At 54.6% G+C, this 22,977-nt stretch overlaps 1 protein-coding gene across 1 annotated transcript in view; it reads left to right on the top strand.

The window, feature by feature from the left end:
- LOC144954163 (carnosine synthase 1-like) overlaps positions 1–16,424 on the top strand; it is a gene marked incomplete at its 3' end in the record, with an annotated part of 34,026 nt that extends 17,602 nt beyond the window's left edge. Inside the window, exon 3 of the mRNA XM_078884726.1 lies at positions 16,326–16,424. Within this exon, the coding sequence (XP_078740852.1) occupies positions 16,326–16,424 (99 nt within the window). The remainder of the gene's footprint in view (positions 1–16,325) is intronic.
- Between the last annotated feature and the right edge of the window lie 6,553 nt (positions 16,425–22,977).

Genomic DNA, 22,977 nt, shown 5'->3' with positions numbered 1-22,977 from the left:
GAGTTTGGGTCTCTGTGAGTGTGGGTCTCTGTGAGTGTGGGTCTCTGTGAGTGTGGGTCTCTGTGAGTGTGGGTCTCTGTGAGTATGGGTCTCTGTGAGTGTGGGTCTCTGTGAGTGTGGGTCTCTATGAGTGTGGGTCTCTGTGAGTGTGGGTCTCTGTGAGTGTGGGTCTCTGTGAGTGTGGGTCTCTGTGAGTAAGGGTGTCTATGAGTGTGGGTCTCTATGAGTATGGGTCTCTGTGAGTATGGGTCTCTGTGAGTGTGGGTCTCTGTGAGTGTGGGTCTCTGTGAGTGTGGGTCTCTGTGAGTAAGGGTGTCTATGAGTGTGGGTCTCTATGAGTATGGGTCTCTGTGAGTATGGGTCTCTGTGAGTGTGGGTCTCTGTGAGTGTGGGTCTCTATGAGTATGGGTCTCTGTGAGTGTGGGTCTCTGTGAGTGTGGGTCTCTATGAGTGTGGGTCTCTGTGAGTGTGGGTCTCTGTGAGTGTGGGTCTCTGTGAGTGTGGGTCTCTGTGAGTAAGGGTGTCTATGAGTGTGGGTCTCTATGAGTATGGGTCTCTGTGAGTATGGGTCTCTGTGAGTGTGGGTCTCTGTGAGTGTGGGTCTCTGTGAGTGTGGGTCTCTGTGAGTAAGGGTGTCTATGAGTGTGGGTCTCTATGAGTATGGGTCTCTGTGAGTATGGGTCTCTGTGAGTGTGGGTCTCTGTGGGTGTGGGTCTCTGTGAGTGTGGGTCTCTATTAGTATGGGTCTCTGTGAGTGTGGGTCTCTGTGAGTGTGGGTCTCTGTGAGTAAGGGTGTCTATGAGTGTGGGTCTCTATGAGTATGGGTCTCTGTGAGTGTGGGTCTCTGTGGGTGTGGGTCTCTGTGAGTGTGGGTCTCTGTGGGTCTCTATGAGTGTGGGTCTCTGTGGGTCTCTATGAGTGTGGGTCTCTGTGGGTCTCTATGAGTATGCGTCTCTGTGGGTCTCTATGAGTGTGGGTCTCTGTGGGTCTCTATGGGTCTCTGTGGGTCTCTATGAGTATGGGTCTCTGTGGGTCTCTATGGGTCTCTGTGGGTCTGTATGAGTATGGGTCTCTGTGGGTCTCTATGGGTCTCTGTGGGTCTCTATGAGTATGGGTCTCTGTGGGTCTCTGTGGGTCTCTATGGGTCTCTATGAGTTTGGGTCTCTGTGGGTCTCTGTGGGTCTCTATGAGTATGGGTCTCTATGGGTCTCTATGAGTATGGGTCTCTGTGGGTCTCTGTGGGTCTATATGGGTCTCTATGAGTGTGGGTCTCTGTGGGTCTCTGTGGGTCTCTATGAGTATGGGTCTCTATGGGTCTCTATGAGTATGGGTCTCTGTGGGTCTTTATAGGTCTCTATGAGTGTGGGTCTCTATGAGTATGGGTCTCTATGGGTTTCTGTGGGTCTGTATGAGTATGGGTCTCTGTGGGTCTCTATGGGTCTCTGTGGGTCTCTATGGGTCTCTGTGGGTCTCTGTGGGTCTCTATGACTGTGGGTCTCTGTGGGTCTCTATGGGTCTCTGTGGGTCTCTATGGGTCTCTGTGGGTCTCTGTGGGTCTCTATGACTGTGGGTCTCTGTGGGTCTCTATGGGTCTCTGTGGGTCTCTATGGGTCTCTGTGGGTCTCTGTGGGTCTCTATGAGTGTGGGTCTCTATGGGTCTCTGTGGGTCTCTATGACTGTGGGTCTCTGTGGGTCTCTATGAGTTTGGGTCTCTGTGGGTCTCTGTGGGTCTCTGTGGGTCTCTGTGGGTCTCTATGAGTTTGGGTCTCCGTGGGTCTTTGTGTAGCTCTAAGAACCTTGCGTTCAGATGATTCGGCTACGAATGCCCCACGTGATGATGACGTCGACAATGACGACATCGCCCACTTCAATTGCCACAATCATTTCCCACAACAAACAAAATGGCGACCTCTATTGCGCAATCCCCGGGGCAACAGAATCGAAATTATTTCTCGTCTCTTTCGCTAAAGTAACGTGGAAGGGAAATAATAAAATAAAATAAACATAAAACAATTAAATGTATTGCTTTATATTTGTATTCGTATTTTATGATTATTTTATTAATTCCCAAATTAAAAATATAAAACAATACATTTTATTGTTTTATATTTTTATGATTTTATTATTTCCCTTCTACGTGACTTTACCGAAAGAACCAAGAAGATGAATCCCTGCAGTCACGAAAGCTTTAAATCGAAAAATACAATGTATGGTTTTATATTTGTAGTCGTATTTTATGATTATTTTATTAATTCCCAAATTAAAAATATCAAACAAGAAATTTTATTGTTTTATATTTTTCTTATTTTATTATTTCCCTTCTACGTGACTTTACCGAAAGAAGCAAAAAACATTATATGAAACGATACATTTTATTGTTTTAAATTTGTATTATTAATTTTTTTCCCTTCTACGTTATGACTGTACCGAAAGAACCAAGACTGTGAATCCCTGCAGTCACGAAAGCTTTAAATCTAAATGTAGTCACCCCCTGTGAGTGACTGAGTGTCAATGTTGGTGTTGACCCTGCCAGCTAGAGATTTGCGGTGCCTCAGATATCAGAGGAAGTAGCCAACCCCTTGTTCTTTGTTCTTTCGGTAAAGTCACGTAGAAGGGAAATAATAAAATAATAAAAAATATTAAACAATAAAAAAACTTCTCACGACTTTTCGACTGCAACACAAGCCAATCATCATCAGGTGTGAAATCCATAGCCGTGGATTTTTATTGTTTTATATATTTTTTTATTATATGTATTATTTCCCTTCTACGTGACTTTACCTAAAGAACCAAGCATATGAATCCCTGCAGTCACGAAAGCTTTGAATCGAAATTTAGTCACCCTCTGTGAGTGAGTGAATGAGTGAGTTGCCAAGGTTGGGGTTGACCCTGCTAGCTAGAGATCTGCGGTGCCTCAAATATCAGAGGAAGTAGCCAACCCCCTGTTGTTGGTTCTTTCGGTAAAGTCACGTAGAAGGGAAATAATAAAATGATCAAATATAAAACAATAAAATGTATTGCTTTATTATTTTATTTTAGGAAATAATGAAATTAAAATAAAATAAAAATATAAAACAATAAAATGTATTGTTTTATGTTTTTATTCGTATTGTATTATTATGTTATTATTTCCCAAATGAAAAATATAAAACAATACATTTAATTGTTTTATATTTTTATTTTTATTTTATGATTATTTTATTATTTTCCAAAATAAAAAAATAAAAAAATAAAGCAATACATTTTATTCTTTTCTATTTTTTTTATTTTATTATTTCCCTTCTACGTTACTTTACCGAAAGAACCAAGTCTATGAATCCCTGCAGTCACGAAAGCTTCCAATCTCAATGTAGTCACCCCCTGTGAGTGACTGAGTTGCCAAGGTTGGGGTCTGACCCTGCCAGCTAAGGGGCCGTGGTGCCTCAGATATCAGAGGAAGTAGCCAACCCCTGATTCTTGGTTCTTTCGGTAAAGTCACGTCCAAGGGAAAGGGGGGGTTGGGAATGGCCCCCCGAAATCATTGGGTCTGGCCCTGCCAAGGCAACTGCAGGCTGAACTCGAAAATCAACAAATCTCGGAGCAAATCTGGCAAAGCAGTTGCGAGCATCACCATCGACATCATCAATACCAGCAGCTAACAACATCACCACCATCAACATGACCATCACCACCATCAACATCACCACCATCAACATCACCACCATCAACATCACCATCAACATCATCAATACCAGCAGCTAACAACATCACCACCATCAACATCAACATCATCAACATCACCATCAACATCATCAATACCAGCAGCTAACAACATCACCACCATCAACATGACCATCACCACCATCAACATCACCACCATCAACATCACCATCATCAACATCACCATCAACATCATCAATACCAGCAGCTAACAACATCACCACCATCAACATCAACATCATCAACATCACCATCAACATCATCAATACCAGCAGCTAACAACATCACCACCATCAACATCAACATCATCAACATCACCATCAACATCATCAATACCAGCAGCTAACAACATCACCACCATCAACATGACCATCACCAGCATCAACATCACCACCATCATCACCATCAACATCACCACCACCATCACCACCATCAACATCACCATCATCAACATCACCATCACCACCATCATCATCAACACCAGCTAACAACATCACCACCACCATCAACACCACCATCATCAACATCACCATCAACATCATCATCACCACCACCGTCATCATCAACACCATCAACATCATCAACATCACCATCAACATCACCATCATCATCAACACCATCATCACCATCAACATCACCATCACCACCACCATCATCATCAACACCATCATCACCATCAACATCACCATCAACATCACCATCAACATCACCATCATCAACATCACCATCAACATCACCACCATCAACATGACCATCACCACCATCAACATCACCACCATCAACATCACCATCATCAACATCACCATCAACATCATCAATACCAGCAGCTAACAACATCACCACCATCAACATCAACATCATCAACATCACCATCAACATCATCAATACCAGCAGCTAACAACATCACCACCATCAACATGACCATCACCACCATCAACATCACCACCATCAACATCACCATCATCAACATCACCATCAACATCATCAATACCAGCAGCTAACAACATCACCACCATCAACATCAACATCATCAACATCACCATCAACATCATCAATACCAGCAGCTAACAACATCACCACCATCAACATCAACATCATCAACATCACCATCAACATCATCAATACCAGCAGCTAACAACATCACCACCATCAACATGACCATCACCAGCATCAACATCACCACCATCATCACCATCAACATCACCACCACCATCACCACCATCAACATCACCATCATCAACATCACCATCACCACCATCATCATCAACACCAGCTAACAACATCACCACCACCATCAACACCACCATCATCAACATCACCATCAACATCATCATCACCACCACCGCCATCATCAACACCATCAACATCATCAACATCACCATCAACATCACCATCATCATCAACACCATCATCACCATCAACATCACCATCACCACCACCATCATCATCAACACCATCATCACCATCAACATCACCATCAACATCACCATCAACATCACCATCATCAACATCACCATCAACATCACCACCATCAACATCACCATCAACACCATCAACATCACCACCATCAACATCACCATCATCAACATCACCATCAACATCATCAATACCAGCAGCTAACAACATCACCACCATCAACATCAACATCATCAACATCACCATCAACATCATCAATACCAGCAGCTAACAACATCACCACCATCAACATGACCATCACCACCATCAACATCACCACCATCAACATCACCATCATCAACATCACCATCAACATCATCAATACCAGCAGCTAACAACATCACCACCATCAACATCAACATCATCAACATCACCATCAACATCATCAATACCAGCAGCTAACAACATCACCACCATCAACATCAACATCATCAACATCACCATCAACATCATCAATACCAGCAGCTAACAACATCACCACCATCAACATGACCATCACCAGCATCAACATCACCACCATCATCACCATCAACATCACCACCACCATCACCACCATCAACATCACCATCATCAACATCACCATCACCACCATCATCATCAACACCAGCTAACAACATCACCACCACCATCAACACCACCATCATCAACATCACCATCAACATCATCATCACCACCACCGTCATCATCAACACCATCAACATCATCAACATCACCATCAACATCACCATCATCATCAACACCATCATCACCATCAACATCACCATCACCACCACCATCATCATCAACACCATCATCACCATCAACATCACCATCAACATCACCATCAACATCACCATCATCAACATCACCATCAACATCACCACCATCAACATCACCATCAACACCACCATCATCATCAACACCACCATCATCATCAACACCAGCTAACAACATCACCACCATCATCAACATCACCACCATCATCACCATCACCATCATCAACATCACCATCACCATCATCAACATCACCATCAACACCACCATCATCACCATCAACATCATCACCATCAACATCACCATCATCACCATCAACATCACCATCAACATCACCATCAACATCACCATCAACATCACCATCAACATCACCATCAACATCACCATCATCAACATCACCATCATCAACATCACCATCATCAACATCACCATCAACATCACCACCATCAACATCACCATCAACACCACCATCATCATCACCATCAACATCACCATCATCATCAACACCAGCTAACAACATCACCATCATCATCAACACCACCATCATCAACATCACCATCAACATTACCATCAACATCACCATCATCACCACCATCATCATCATCACCAGCAGCTAACAACATCACACGCCTCGCCAAATAGAAGCAGTTCCAGCCCATCGCATTAGGGGCGAGTTCATTAAATGTTTGACCAAATAGAACAAAAATTTCGATTCGAAGCTTTCGTGACTGCAGGGATTCATCTTCTTGGTTCTGTCGGTAAAGTCATCACGTAGAAGGGAAATCATAAAATAATAAAAATGTAAAACAATAAAAAAAAATTCTCACGACGTGTCGACTGCAACACAAACAATCATCATCAGGTGTGAAATCCACAGCTGTGGATTTTTATTGTTTTAAATATGTTTGTTATTTTATTATTTCCCTTCTACGTGACTTTGCCTAAAGAACCAAGCATATGAATCCCTGCAGTCACGAAAGCTTTCAATAAAAAAAAATAGAATCGAAAGTGTTCACATTCTTTGGGGGTGTTCGTTGGCTAAAGTCACATCGATGGGATTCAATGGAAAATAACAAACAAACATTCCACTACGGATCGATCGCAACACGCAAGAGGTCATCGTCGGGAGAGGGCGGGGAGGGGAATGAGAGATAATATCATTCTCTCAGTTTCATATTCATAGGTTTTCGGTAAAGTCAACAGGTAGGTAAAACATTAAAATTAATAAAAGTAAAATAAAATAAAAATCACGACGTTTCGGAGGCAACACAAGCTTCCGTCTTCAGGTGGAACCGTCACAGCCACGACAGCTGTATCAAGTAAATGAGAGATTGCAAGAGCTACCAACTCCGTATATATAATGGTTGGAGAGGGGGGGAAAGGCCAAGTACGGCACACTTTTTTTTATTAATATGGTAAGGTGAGGCTTAAGAGGGTGAGAGCCTTTGTTATGGAGAGATACGGTTTGTGACTAAGCCTGGCCTACATAACAATAGTGTGAAAAAAGAAAACAAACTAAACATGGTAAAACAAGCCTGGCTGTCTTATCGATAACCTGTAATAGTTGTCTGTCGAATAAGATGGTCCAAATAAGTGTAGTTAAATATTTTTTGCATGGTTAATCACATCTTTCCAATGATTCATCATTGGAAAGATATACGGAGTGGTAGCTCTTGTAATCTCTCATTTACTTGATATTTTACCTACCTGGTGACTTTACCGAAACAACCTAAGCATATTACAGGTTATTGATAGACAGCCAGCCTTGTTTTACCATGTTTAGTTTGTTTCTTTTTTCACACTATTGTTATGTAGGCCAGGCTTAGTCACAAACCGTACCTCTCCATAACAAAGGCTCAGCCTCTTAAGCCTCACCTTACCATATTAATAAAAAGTGTGCCGTACTTGGCCCTTCCCCCCCTCTCCAACCATTATATATACGGAGTGGTAGCTCTTGCAATTTCACATTTACTTGATACAGCTGTCGTGGCTGTGACGGTTCCACCTGAAGACGGAAGCTTGTGTTGCCTCCGAAACGTCGTGGATTTTTATTTTATTTAACGTTTATTAATTTTAATGTTTTACCTACCTGTTGACTTTACCGAAAACCTAAGAATCTGAATCCTTGGAGTCACGAAAGCTTCAAATCTAGAAATACTCATAGTTCTTTCGGTAAAGTCACGTAGGTAAAAAATGAAATTAAAATTAATAAAAATAATAAAATCACGACGACGTTTCGAAAGGCAACACAAGTCTCCGTCATCAGGTGGGACCGTCACGGCTGTGACGAAAGCTTCAAATCTAGAACAGGTCCCTGCGGGGTGGGCTGGTAGGAACGAACAACCAAATAATATAAACATCATGTATTATGACACTTGTTTAGCCAGGAAAGCCTCACTGAGTGTAAAGGTTTTTGTAGGGTCCTGCCAAGTGTTTGCAGTAAGGGGGCGATGATGCTACACCGAATCGGACGATACGAAGGGAGAGTGTGAGGCCTAGTTCTAGGCTTTAGGCCTAGCTGTAGGCTTTAGGCCGCTGTGAGTTCATTTTTAATTTAAATGTTTTAATTATTTATGTAAAAGCATTAAATGTAAATGTTTCTATTTAAAAACATCAGGGAATGTAACATTGTTGAACATTAACTCCCTTGCACACACGCGGGGGTACGATACGAAGGGAGAGTTTGAGGCGTAGTTCGAGGCTTTAGGCCTAGCTGTAGGCTTTAGGGCGCTGTGAGTTAATTTTTAATTTAAAAGTTTTAATTAAAAGCTACGTCAGGGAATTATAAGCGAATGTTACACTTGTTTAGCCAGGAAAGCGTCACTGAGTCTAAAGGTTTTTGTAAGGTCCTGCCAAGTGTTTGCAGTAGGGGGCAATGTTGCTACACCGAATCGGACATCGGACGGACGGACGGACGATATAATCTATTGTAGGCTGGTTCACTTCGTTCCTACCAGTATAATCTCATAACCTGACAAGCGAAATGAATCAACGGCAGCAGCTTGCGCTAGTCTGTCCTCGGACGCCTTTCGCCGCAAATATCTCGGGAACCCGAGGACACGACAACAAAAAGCTCCCCCACTTCTAAATATAGTCCTCGTGATCTCTCTTCTTTCTATTTTCCATTCGCGACTTTGCGATGGGGGGTGGGGGGTGGTGGTGGTGGGGGTGCTGGTGGTGGTGGGGGTGGTGGGGGTGGGGGTGGTGGGGGTGGTGGGGGTGGTGGTGGTGGGGGGGGGGGGTGGTGGTGGTGGGGGGGGTGGTGGGGGTGGTGGAGGGGGTGGTGGTTGTGGTGGTGGGTAGACGGAGTGGTGGTGGTGGTGGTGGTGGTTGTGGTGGTGGTGGGGGTGATGGGGGTTGTGGGGGTGGTGGTGGGAGTGGTGGTGGGGGTGGTGGTGGTGGTGGTGGGGGTGGTGGTGGTGGGGGTGATGGTGGTGGGGGTGCTGGTGGGGGTGGTGGTGGTGGGGGTGGGAGTGATGGTGGTGGGGGTGGTGATGGTGGTGGTGGGGGTGGTGGTGGTGGGGGTGGTGGTGGTGATGGTGGTGGGGGTGGTGGTGGTGGGGGTGGTGGGGGTGGTGGTGGTGGGGTTGGTGGTGGTAGGGTGGTGATGGTGGTGATGGTGATGGTGGTGGTGGTGATGGTGGTGGTGGGGGTGGTGGTGGTTGGGGTGGTGGGGGTAATGGTGGGGGTGGTGGGGGTGGTGGTGGTGGGGGTGGTGGTGGTGGTGGGGGTGGTGGTGGTGGGGGTGGTGGTGGTGGTCGTGGTGGGGGTGGTGGTGGTGGTGGTGGGGGTGGTGGTGGTGATGTTGATGATGGTGGTGGTGATGGTGATGTTGGTGTGGTGATGGTGGGTGTGGTAGTGGTGGTGATGGTAGTGGTGATGGTGGTGATGGTGGTGGTGATGGTGATGGTAGTGTGGGTGGGCGTGTGAAGGGAGTTCAGGATACTAAGTCACGACTCTGGCACCTTGACCGAAGTGATTGGAAGCCATGGGGGGGGGATCAACTCAACAACAACGGCTCAAGATGGCTGTCAGACTTGCCGTGCGTTGGTACGGGATCAGGTTCAGATAGGATTTTATTGTCCCCCGGCAATTTTTGGGACCCTCAGCGGGAATCGAAACCGGGTTGGCCGGGTTCGTAGTGGCCAGGGCAGTGGCGGCTCCTGCAAAATCTCTCAGGGGGGGGGGAGGGCAAATGTCTGGATGATTGATAAGGATAAGGTCCACCCTTGCAATGGATAAATTAACAGCTTAAGCGTGTAAAGGCAACTTCACTTCTTTAATATTAATGCAAAATAAAGTGACTCTTACAATACATCTTCTTGTTTGTTTCTATACTCACTATTATTACAATCCACTCGTGTTTCTTTTATTAAAGATTCCACTAGGTGGCGACACATTATATTGTTGGATGAAACGTGCTTACGTATGATGACGTAAGCACGTATGATGACGTTGGCACGTTAGTGCGAGCCCTCCCGGAAGCCATAGAGAATGCATTGCAGCGCCCGCCGTTCGAAAAAAAAACATCTTTGAATGTAAGTCTATGGGACCACTCGGGGCGATTCTCAGCCGGAGGGAAATCGCACAAAAAGAGGCGGTACTCCACAGAACGTAGCATGACGCTGATTGGACTATATCCAGAGGCACAGTGACGGCTCGCGTGACTCTGTGGTTGAATGACATTGGTGGTGCGTCGCCCAATCGCCCTAATGAAGAAACCGCCCCTGGGTCAGGGTAGCCACTGACTGCTACGCCCACCGCTCCCCACCCGCACCACCAACCCCCACCGCTCCACATTGCTCAACAACGACAACAACTTCTAGATTTGAAGCTTTCGTGACTGCAAGGATTCATACTCTGAGGTTTTTTCGGTAAAGTCACCGTGTAGGTAAAAATTTTTAAATCAATGAAAGCAAAATAAAACAAAGCACACGTTTGTCGTGTTTGCCATGTGTGAGTCACAAACCGCACGTCTCCATAACAAAGGCTCTCACGCTCTTAAGCCAATCTTAATTTTAGAACTTTCGTGACTGCAGGAATTATTATTTGGTTCTTTCGGTTAAGTCACGTCTAAAGATCGATTGCTTGTGTTGCAATCGATCTTTAGACGTGACTTAACCGAAAGAACCAAATAATAACCCTCTTAAGCCTCACCTTACCATATTAATTAAAAAAAGTGTGCCGTACTTGGCCTTCCCCCCCCCTCTCCAACCATTATATAAACGGAGTGGTAGCTCTTGCAATCTCTCATTCACTTGATACAGCTGTCGTGGCTGTGACGGTTCCACCTGAAGACGGAAGGCTTGTGTTGCCTCCGAAACGTCGTGATTTTTATTGTTTTATTTTACTTTTATTAATTTTAATGTTTTACCTACCTGGTGACTTTACCGAAACAACCTAAGAACATTACAGGTTATTGATAAGACAGCCAGGCTTGTTTTACCATGTTTAGTTTGTTTCTTTTTTCACACTATTGTTATGTAGGCCAGGCTTAGTCACAAACCGTACCTCTCCATAACAAAGGCTCACACCCTCTTAAGCCTCACCTTACCATATTAATAAAAAAAAGTGTGCCGTACTTGGCCTTTCCCCCCCTCTCCAACCCCAACCATTATATATACGGAGTTGGTAGCTCTTGCAATCTCTCATTTACTTGATACAGCTGTCGTGGCTGTGACGGTTCCACCTAAAGACGGAAGCTTGTGTTGCCTCCGAAACGTCGTGAATTTTTTTTATTGTTTTATTTTGCTTTTATTGATTTACATTTTTTACCTACACGGTGACTTTACCGAAAAAACCTAAGAGTTAGAGAACGACAGCAACTACCGCCATTTTCCAGTGGCGTCACCACGACGCTTGTGCCAGGCCATGTGCACCTTAAGGCCACGTGAAGTGTCGAACGCACGCTGAAAGGAGGTCACGGGGCAGACCAACAACGCTGTTCCGGGCATCGGCGCATCCACACGACATCATGGATGCATGCCGGGTCCAAGCAAGAACATCTGCTGGACTACGTAGTGACGGAACAGCGGATGCGAGCCCATGTCCTTGACACCATGACCTACCGTGGAGCTGATCTGGCCTCTGACCACCAACTTGTCATCTGTAAGATGCGCCTGCCATTCTTCCACTCCGGTGATGGGTGTACACCCAGGACCCCATTCCAACCCACAGTGGCCTGGTCTCAGCTAGCTGATGAAAGTTGCAAGCGAGAATTTCATCATCGCTTGCGGCTGGGGTTGGCATCGTCCCCCACTCCTCCTGATGTCGAGGGGAAATGGGCGAGGTTTAGGACTGTGGCTCATGCAGCTGCAATGGCTGCTTTGGGTACGCGGTCCAGACCTCCCCAGAGACCCTGGCTGACAGAGGAGGTGTTCAGGATGGCTGAGAAAAAGCGACAGGCCCACTCTCATCGGCTACAGCATCCCACGTCGGAGAATGAGGAGGCTTGTACCGCAGCCTTCGCTCGGAGGTTCGGAGAGCCGTGAGACGCTGCAAGGATGGGTGGTGGTCGCGGGTTGCTGAGAGGAAATGGAGTCTACATCATGGGACCTCCTTTGCCAGTACCAAAATATACTAATGGGGGTTTCCCCCTTTTGTCTGGCAACAAGACTGACACCTTTTGCAAGGAATCATGTTTACATTAACCGCAATACTTGCAGTCAAATGCAAACAAAAAACACAACTCTGATCATTTATGCGTTGTCCTTGAAACTGATTGGTCCACACCAGAGACAGCTTACTTTAGAGCCTAGTCTCATATGGTGTTCGACCAGATGACGCCAAAAGGCGCACTCAGTTTCAAAGACAACGCACTATCAGAAATGGAGTCTGCCTCAATGGCCCGCGATCACAAATCGCTCTTTGACTCCATAAACAAGTATAACCCGTAAAAACAAAGTTTTTGTTCACTATAAATCCTTAATATGCGTGGCGGCTAGAGTCCTCTCGTCCTCTGGCTTGAGATGGCTGCCACCTATGGGTCAGATGATTGCATTGCACCATTAAGCAATTGGTAATTACATATAATCTTAATTTTAGAACTTTCGTGACTGCAGGAATTATTATTTGTTTCTTTCGGTTAAGTCACGTCTAAAGATAAAATAATAAATTAAATTAAATAATAGAATGCGACGTTTCGATTGCAACACAAGCAATCATCATCAGGTATAATGAAATAGCGACATAAAATCTAACCAGAAAACTATAGACAGACATATTAGCAGACAGATATCACCAAGATACATAGCGAGAGCAACACAGGTAACAGAGAGGGGTGATCGTCTCTGTGGGGTGGCCTTAAATAGACGGAGGAGGGCGGACGCAGAGAGAGGGAGGAGGGTTAGAGAAAAAATTAGCATATCAATGAGTGGACAACAAAACGTGGTGCTGCAAGTACGATGACACGGCAAGCAAGCCTGAAAATCATGAGAAGGACACACTAAAATTAAATAACCTAGAAAAATATCGAAATTTAATGTAATACAACACAGAGGGTCGGTCAACACGCAATTAACGCATAGCCTGCTTGATTACGTATTTCAAAGATTGCTAAGTTAGAATTTAAGTGTGAACATTCCAAAGAGAGGACACAGGCAGAGAGAACAAGTCGTCAGAGAGAGAAAAAAGAACGTTCTAAAATTAAGATTGAACCACTTCTACGGGGAAGTTTTAAACTTATCTTCTTTTTTCACCCCCTGTGAGTGGCTGGCTGAGGTGCCATCTGTTGAGGAAGTACTGAAGGCGATCCAGAGTCTGAGACCAGGAAAGGCACCGGGCAGAGATGATCTCCCAAGCAAAATGCTGCCAATGTATCGATCATCCTCTTATCGATAGCAGCAGCAACAGCAGATTCATATCAATGTATCGATCATCCTCTTATCGATAGCAACAGCAGATTCATGTCAATGTATCGATTATCCTCTTAGCGATAGCAGCAGCAACAGCAGATTCATGCCAATGTATCGATCATCCTCTTATCGATAGCAGCAGCAACAGCAGATTCATGTCAATGTATCGATCATCCTCTTATCGATAGCAACAGCAGATTCATGTCAATGTATCGATTATCCTCTTAGCGATAGCAGCAGCAACAGCAGATTCATGCCAATGTATCGATCATCCTCTTATCGATAGCAGCAGCAACAGCAGATTCATGTCATTGTGTCTCTGATCGTCCTCTTAGCTAAATCAGCAGCACTTGCCCCTATAGCACTGTTAGATGCTACCTGGGGGACCTTTGTGCGTGTGTGTGATGATGATATCAGTCAGCTGATTGAGCTGCGATCTGTGATGACCAAGTCGCTTGTCTGATAACGATCAACACATCACTGCGCCTGACACCCTAGTCAGGGTCTGTGTGAGTGTGGGTCTCTGTGGGTCTCTATGGGTCTCTATGAGTGTGGGTCTCTATGAGTGTGGGTCTCTGTGGGTCTCTGTGGGTCTCTGTGGGTGTCTATGAGTGTGGGTCTCTGTGGGTCTCTATGAGTGTGGGTCTCTGTGGGTCTCTGTGGGTTTGTGTGAGTGTGGGTCTCTGTGGGTCTCTATGGGTCTCTGTGGGTCTCTGTGTGTGTCTATGAGTCTGGGTCTCTGTGGGTCTCTGTGAGTGTGGGTCTCTGTGGGTCTCTGTGGGTCTCTATGAGTATGGGTCTCTGTGGGTCTCTGTGGGTCTCTATGAGTGTGGGTCTCTGTGGGTCTCTATGGGTCTCTGTGGGTCTCTATGGGTCTATGTGGGTCTCTGTGGGTCTCTATGAGTGTGGGTCTCTGTGGGTCTCTATGGGTCTCTGTGGGTCTCTATGGGTCTCTGTGGGTCTCTGTGGGTCACTATGAGTGTGGGTCCCTGTGGGTCTCTGTGGGTCACTATGAGTGTGGGTCTCTGTGGGTCTCTATGAGTGTGGGTCTCTATGGGTGTGGGTCTCTGTGGGTCTGTATGGGTCTCTATGAGTGTGGGTCTCTGTGGGTCTCTGTGGGTCTCTATGAGTGTGGGTCTCTGTGGGTCTCTGTGGGTCTCTGTGGGTCTCTGTGAGTGTGGGTCTCTGTGGGTCTCTATGAGTATGGGTCTCTGTGGGTCTCTGTGTGTCTCTGTGAGTATTGGTCTCTGTGGGTCTCTATGAGTGTGGGTCTCTGTGGGTCTCTATGAGTGTGGGTCTCTGTGAATCTCTGTGGGTCTCTATGGGTCTCTGTGGGTCTCTGTGGGTCTCTGTGGGTCTCTATGAGTATTGGTGTCTGTGTGTCTCTATGAGTGTGGGTCTGTGTGGGTCTCTATGAGTGTGGGTCTCTGTGGGTGTCTATGAGTATGGATCTCTGTGGGTCTCTGTGGGTCTCTATGAGTGTGGGTCTCTGTGGGTCTGTGTGGGTCTCTATGAGTGTGGGTCTCTGTGGGTCTCTGTGGGTCTCTGTGGGTCTCTATGAGTGTGGGTCTCTGTGGGTCTCTGTGTGGGTCTGTGTGGGTCTCTGTGGGTCTCTGTGGGTCTCTGTGGGTCTCTATGAGTGTGGGTCTTTGTGTGGGTCTGTGTGGGTCTCTATGAGTGTGGGTCTCTGTGGGTCTCTGTGGGTCTCTATGAGTTTGGGTCTCTGTGGGTCTCTATGAGTGTGGGTCTCTGTGGGTTTCTATGAGTCTCTGTGGGTCTCTACGAGTTTGGGTCTCTGTGGGTCTCTATGAGTTTGGGTCTCTGTGGGTCTCTGTGGGTCTGTGTGGGTCTCTGTGGGTCTCTGTGGGTCTGTGTGGGTCTCTGTGGATCTCTATGGGTCTCTGTGGGTCTCTGTGGGTCTCTATGAGTGTGGGTCTCTGTGGGTCTCTGTGGGTCTGTGTGGGTCTCTGTGGGTCTCTATGGGTCTCTGTGGGTCTCTGTGGGTCTCTATGAGTTTGGGTCTCTGTGGGTCTCTATGAGTTTGGGTCTCTGTGGGTCTCTGTGGGTCTGTGTGGGTCTCTGTGGGTCTCTATGGGTCTCTGTGGGTCTCTGTGGGTCTCTATGAGTGTGGGTCTCTGTGGGTCTCTGTGGGTCTGTGTGGGTCTCTGTGGGTCTCTGTGGGTCTGTGTGGGTCTCTGTGGGTCTCTGTGGGTCTCTGTGGGTCTCTATGAGTGTGGGTCTCTGTGGGTCTCTGTGGGTCTCTGTGGGTCTCTATGGGTCTCTGTGGGTCTCTGTGGGTCTCTATGAGTGTGGGTCTGTGTGGGTCTCTGTGGGTCTCTATGAGTATGGGTCTCTGTGGGTCTCTGTGGGTCTCTGTGGGTCTCTATGAGTGTGGGTGTCTATGAGTGTGGGTCTCTGTGGGTCTCTATGAGTGTGGGTGTCTATGAGAGTGGGTCTCTGTGAGTCTCTATGAATCTCTGTGGGTCTCTGTGGGTCTCTGTGGGTCTGTGTGGGTCTCTACGAGTACGTGTCTGACGTTTCGCACCACCACCCCCCCCGCCCCAGGCTGCGAGGAGAAAGCCGCGACGTCGTGCTGTGTCTGCGTCCTCGCGAACCCGGCGCATTGCATGGCGCTGCTTGCTGAGGGCAGTCGCGAGTGTCCAGGTGGGTCGGTGGACTAACCCCCACTCCACCCCTCCCTCCTCCACCTACTGCCTCCACCCTCCACCCCTCCACCCCCTCCACCCTCCATTCCTCCCCTCCACTCCACTCCCCCCTCTCCTCCCTCCCCCTCCACCCCCCCCCCACTCCTTCCCCACCCCCCCTCCCTCCCCCCTTCTTCTCCTCCACTCCCCCCCCCCTCCCTCCCTCTCCCCCCTCCACCCTCCCCCTCCCCTCACTCTCCCCCCTCACTCTCCCTCCCCCCTCACTCTCCCCCCCCCCCCACTCCTTCCCCACCCCCCCTCCCTCCCCCCTTCTTCTCCTCCACTCCCCCCTCCACCCTCCACCCCCCCTCCCTCCCCCTCCCCCCTCCCTCCCTCCCCCCTCCACCTTCCCCCTCCCCTCACTCTCCCCCCCTCACTCCCTCCCCCCTCACTCCCTCCCCCCTCCCTCCCTCACCCCCCCCCTCTCCTCTCACTCTCCCCCCCCCCACTCCCTCCCCCTCCCTCCCCCCTCCCTCCCTCACCCCCCCTTCTCCCCTCACTCTCCCTCCCCCCTCCCTCCCTCCCCCCTCCCTCCCTCACCCCCCCCCTCTCCTCTCACTCTCCCCCCCCCCCACTCCCCCCTCCCTCCCTCCCCCCTCCCTCCCTCACCCCCCCCCCTTCTCCCCTCACTCTCCCTCCCCCCCCCACTCCCTCCCCCCTCCCTCCCTCCCCCCTCCCTCCCTCACCCCCCCCCCTCTCCCCTCCCTCTCCCCCCCCCACTCCCTCCCCTCTCCCTCCCTCTTCCCTCCCTCACCCCCCCCCCTTCTCCCCTCACTCTCCCTCCCCCCCCACTCCCTCCCCCCTCCCTCCCTCTCCCCTCCCTCCCTCACCCCCCCCCCTCTCCCCTCCCTCTCCCCCCCCCACTCCCTCCCCTCTCCCTCCCTCTTCCCTCCCTCACCCCCCCCCCCTCTCCTCTCACTCTCCCCCCCCCCCCACTCCCTTCCCCCTCCCTCCCCCCTCCCTCCCTCACCCCCCCCCCCTCTCCTCTCACTCTCCCCCCCCCCCACTCCCTCCCCCCTCCCTCACTCCCCCCTCCCTCCCTCACCCCCCCCTCTCCCCTCCCTCTCCCCCCCCCACTCCCTCCCCCCTCCCTCCCTCCCCCCTCCCTCCCTCACCCCCCCCCCCCCTCTCCTCTCACTCCCCCCCCCCACTCCCTCCCCCCTCCCTCCCTCCCCCCTCCTCCCTCACCCCCCCTCTCCCCTCCCTCTCCCCCCCACTCCCTCCCCCCTCCCTCCCTCCTCCCTCCCTCACCCTCCCCCCCTCTCCTCTCACTCTCCCCCCCCCCCCACTCCCTCCCCCCTCCCTCCCTCCCCCCTCCCTCACCCTTCCCCTCTCCCCTCACTCTCCCTCCCCCCCCACTCCCTCCCCCCCTCCCTCCCTCACCCCCCCTCTCTCCTCACTCTCCCTCCCCCCCCACTCCCTCCCCCCTCCCTCCCTCCCCCCGCCCTCCCTCACCCCCCCCTTCTCCCCTCACTCTCCCTCCCCCCCCACTCCCTCCCCCCTCCCTCCCTCCCCCCTCCCTCCCTCACCCCCCCCCCTCTCCTCTCACTCTCCCCCCCCTCACTCCCTCCCCCCTCCCTCCCTCCCTCCCCCCTCCCTCCCTCACCCCCCCCCTCTCCCCTCACTCTCCCTCCCCCCCCACTCCCTCCCCCCTCCCTCCCTCCCCCCTCCCTCCCTCACCCTTCCCCTCTCCTCTCACTCTCCCCCCCCCCCACTCCCTCCCCCCTCCCTCCCTCCCCCCTCCCTCCCTCACCCCCCCCCCTCCCCTCACTCTCCCTCCCCCCCCACTCCCTCCCCCCTCCCTCCCTCCCCCCTCCCTCCCTCACCCTTCCCCTCTCCTCTCACTCTCCCCCCCCCCCACTCCCTCCCCCCTCCCTCCCTCCCCCCTCCCTCCCTCACCCCCCCTCCTCCCCTCACTCTCCCTCCCCCCCCACACCCTCCCCCCTCCCTCCCTCCCCCCTCCCTCCCTCACCCCCCCCTTCTCCCCTCACTCTCCCTCCCCCCCCACTCCCTCCCCCCTCCCTCCCTCCCCCCTCCCTCCCTCACCCCCCCCCCTCTCCTCTCACTCTCCCCCCCCCCACTCCCTCCCCCCTCCCTCCCTCCCTCCCCCCCTCCCCTCCCTCACCCCCCCCCTCTCACCTCACTCTCCCCTCACCCCCCACTCCCTCCCCCCCTCCCTCCCCCCTCCCTCCCTCACCCCCCCCCTCTCCCCTCCCTCTCCCCCCCCCCACCTCCTCCCCCTCCCTCCCACCCTCCACCATCCCTCACCCCCCCCTCTCACCTCACACTCACCCCCCCCTCCCCACTCCCACCCCCCACCCTCCCACCCCCTCCCTCCCTCACCCCCCCCACTCCCCCCCCCCACTCCCACCCCCCCCCACCCTCCTCCCCACACCCCCCCCCTCTCCTCTCACTCTCCCTCCCCCCCCACTCCCTCACCCCCTCCCACCCCCCACCCTCCCTCACCCCCCCCCTCTCCTCTCACTCACCCTCCCCCCCCCACACCCTCCCCCCCTCCCTCCCTCCCTCAACCCACCCCACACCCCCCCCCTCTCCTCTCACTCTCCCTCCCCCCCCCACTCCCTCCCCCCTCCCTCCCTCCCCCCTCCCTCCCTCACCCCCCCCCCCTCTCCTCTCACTCTCCCTCCCCCCCCACTCCCTCCACCCTCCCCCCCCACCCTCCCTCACCCCCCCCACCCCACCCCCCTCACCCCACTCTCCCACCCCCCCCACTCCCTCCCCCCTCCCCACCCTCACCCCCCCCCCTCTCCACTCACCCCCCCCCCCCCACTCCCTCCCCCACCCCTCCCTCACCCCCCCCTCTCCCCTCACTCACCCACCCCCCCCACCACCCCTCCCCCCCCCCACCCTCCCTCCCCCACCCACCACCCCCCCACCCTCCCCCACCACCACCCCCCCCCCACCCCTCCCCCCCACCCACCCCCCTCCCACCCTCACCCCCCCCCCCCTCCACCCACTCCCCCCCCCCACTCCCACCCCCCCACCCACCCACCCCCACCCCCCTCACCCCCCCTCTCCCCTCACTCTCCCTCCCCCCCCACACCCCCCCACCCACTCCCTCACCCCCCCCCTCTCCCCTCACTCTCCCCCCCCCCACACCCCCCCCCACCCTCCCACCCCCCCCCCTCCCCACCCCCCCCTCTCCTCCACTCCCCCCCCCACTCCTCCCCCCTCCCCCCCCCCCACCCTCACCCCCCCCTCCCCACACCTCCCCACCCCCCCACTCCCCCCACCCACCCTCCCCCCCACCCACCCTCACCCCCCCCCACCCCCACCCACTCCCCCCCCCCCACTCCCTCCCCCCCTCCCCACCCCCCTCCCTCCCACACCCCCCCCCCTCTCCCCTCCCCTCCCCCCCCCCACTCCCACCCCCCTCCCTCCCTCCCACCTCCCTCCCTCACCCCCCCCCCCTCTCCCCTCACTCTCCCCCCCACCCCACTCCCTCCACCCACCCTCCCTCCCCCCTCCCTCCCTCACCCCCCCCTCTCCCCTCACTCACCCACCCCCCCCCACTCCCTCCCCCCACCCACCCTCCCCCTCCCACCCTCACCCCCCCCCCCTCTCCCTCACACACCCCCCCCACCCACTCCACCCCCCACCCTCCCACCCCCCCCCTCCCACCCACACCCCCCCCCTCCACCTCACTCTCCCCTCCCCCCCCACTCCCACCCCCCACCCTCCCCCCCCACCACCTCCCTCACCCCCCCCCCCTCACCCCTCACTCACCCCCCCCCACACCCTCCCCCCTCCCTCCCTCCCTCCTCCACCCCACCCCCCCCTCTCCCTCACTCACCCCCCCCCCCACTCCCACCCCCCACCCCCTCCCTCCCCCCTCCCTCCCTCACCCCCCCTCACCCCCCCCCACTCCCTACCCCCCCCCTCCCACCTCCCTCACCCCCCCCCCCTCTCCTCTCACTCTCCCTCCCCCCCACTCCCTCCCCCCCTCCCTCCCCCCCTCCCTCCCTCACCCCCCCCCCTCTCCTCTCACTCTCCCTCCCCCCCCACTCCCTCCCCCCTCCCTCCCACCCCCACCCTCCCTCACCCCCCCCCCTCTCCTCCACACACCCTCCCCCCCACCACTCCCACCCCCCTCCCTCCCCCCCCCACCCTCCCCACACCCCCCCCCTCTCCCTCACCTCCCTCCCCCCCCACTCCCTCCACCCTCCCTCCCCCCTCCCTCCCTCACCCCCCTCACCCCCCCCCCCTCTCCTCCACTCCCCTCCCCCCCCACCACCCCCCCCTCCCTCCCACACCCCCCCCCTCTCCCTCACTCACCCTCCCCCCCCACTCCCTCCCCCCTCCCTCCCTCACCCCCCCTCTCCCCTCACTCTCCCTCCCCCCCCCACTCCCTCCCCCCTCCCCCTCCCCCTCCCTCCCACCCCCCCACCCTCTCCCCTCACTCTCCCTCCCCCCCACTCCCTCCCCCCTCCCTCCCTCCCCCTCCCTCACCCCCCCCCCCTCTCCTCTCACTCTCCCCCCCCCCACTCCCTCCCCCCTCCCCTCCCTCCCCCCTCCCTCCCTCACCCCCCCCTTCTCCCCTCACTCTCCCTCCCCCCCCACTCCCTCCCCCCTCACTCCCTCACCCCCCCCTCTCCCCTCACTCTCCCTCCCCCCCCACTCCCCTCCCCCCTCCCTCCTCCCCCTCCCTCCCTCACCCCCCCCCCTCTCCTCTCACTCTCCCCCCCCCCACTCCTCCCCCCTCCCTCCCTCCCCCTCCCTCCCTCACCCCCCCCCTCTCCCTCACTCTCCCTCTCCCCCCACTCCCTCCCCCCCTCCCTCCCCCCTCCCTCCCTCACCCCCCCCCTCTCCCCTCCCTCTCCCCCCCCCACTCCCTCCCCCCTCCCTCCCCCTCCTCCCTCCCTCACCCCCCCCCCTCTCCTCTCACTCTCCCCCCCTCCCCCACTCCCTCCCCCCTCCCTCCCTCCCCCCTCCCTCCCTCAGCCACCCCTCTCCCCCCCCCACTCCCTCCCCCCTCCCTCCCTCCTCCTCACCCCCCCCCTCTCCTCTCACTCTCCCCCCCCCCCCACTCCCTCCCCCCTCCCTCCCTCACCCCCCCCCTCTCCCCTCACTCTCCCTCCCCCCCCACTCCCTCCCCCCTCCCTCACCCCCCCCTCTCCCCTCACTCTCCCCCCCCCACTCCCTCCCCCCTCCCTCCCTCCTCCCTCCCTCACCCCCCCTCTCTCCCCTCCCTCTCCCCCCCCACTCCCTCCCCCCTCCCTCCCTCCTCCCTCCCTCACCCCCCCCCCCTCTCCCCTCACTCTCCCTCCTCCCCCACTCCCTCCCCCCCTCCCTCCTCTCCCCCCCCCCTCTCCCCTCACTCTCCCCCCCCCCACTCCCTCCCCCCTCCCTCCCTCCCCCCTCCCTCCCTCACCCCCCCCCTCTCCCTCCCTCTCCCCCCCCCCACTCCCTCCCCCCCACTCCCTCCCCCCTCCCTCACCCCCCCCCTCTCCCTCACTCTCCCCCCCCCCCACTCCCTCCCCCCTCCCTCCCTCCCCCCTCCCTCACCCCCCCCCCTCTCCCCTCACTCTCCCTCCCCCCCACTCCCTCCCCCCTCCCTCCTCCCTCCCTCACCCCCCCCCCTCTCCCCTCACTCTCCCTCCTCCCCCACTCCCTCCCCCCTCCCTCCTCTCCCCCCTCTCCCCTCACTCTCCCTCCCCCCCCACTCCCTCCCCCCTCCCTCCCTCACCCCCCCCCTCTCCCCTCACTCTCCCTCCTCCCCCACTCCCTCCCCCCTCCCTCCCTCTCCCCCCCTCTCCCCTCACTCTCCCTCCTCCCCCACTCCTTCCCCCCCTCCCTCCCTCTCCCCCCCTCTCCCCTCACTCTCCCCCCCCCCCACTCCCTCCCCCCTCCCTCCCTCCCTCACCCCCCCCCCTCCCCTCACTCTCCCTCCCCCCCCACTCCCTCCCCCCTCCCTCCCCCCTCCCTCCCTCACCCCCCCCTCTCCCCTCCCTCTCCTCCCCCACTCCCTCCCCCCTCCCTCCCTCACCCCCCCTCCCTCACCCCCCCCTCTCCCCTCACTCTCCCCCCCCCCACTCCCTCCCCCCTCCCTCCCTCCCTCACCCCCCCCCTCTCCCCTCACTCTCCCTCCCCCCCCACTCCCTCCCCCCTCCCGCCCCCCTCCCCCCCTCTCCCTTCCCCCCCTCTCCCCTCCCCCACTCTCCCCACCTCCCGCCCGCCCACGTGGCCGTTGTGACGTCACAAACCGCCGCGATCACGTGGTGGAGTGTGATGTCACCATGTCCCCCCCCCACCTCACATGCACGTGGCAGTTGTGACGTCACAAACCGCCGCGATCACGTGGTGGAGTGTGATGTCAGGGGGGCCGTCGATCAATGACGTCACGCACGTGGGTGGGGGGTGTGGTCGAGAAATGTGACGTCACGTCAAAACGCGCAACTTTTAATGAATAAATAAACATTGACAACACGTTCTACTTAACTAAATAGACGTTTTAATAAATGGTTTCTCTTCTTGATTCTTTCGGTAAAGTC

Source organism: Lampetra fluviatilis, unplaced genomic scaffold, assembly GCF_964198595.1.
Source record: "Lampetra fluviatilis unplaced genomic scaffold, kcLamFluv1.1 SCAFFOLD_865, whole genome shotgun sequence".
Lineage (NCBI taxonomy): Eukaryota > Metazoa > Chordata > Hyperoartia > Petromyzontiformes > Petromyzontidae > Lampetra > Lampetra fluviatilis.
Note: the sequence above shows the minus strand (reverse complement) of the source record. Positions and strands in the feature narration are given on the sequence as shown.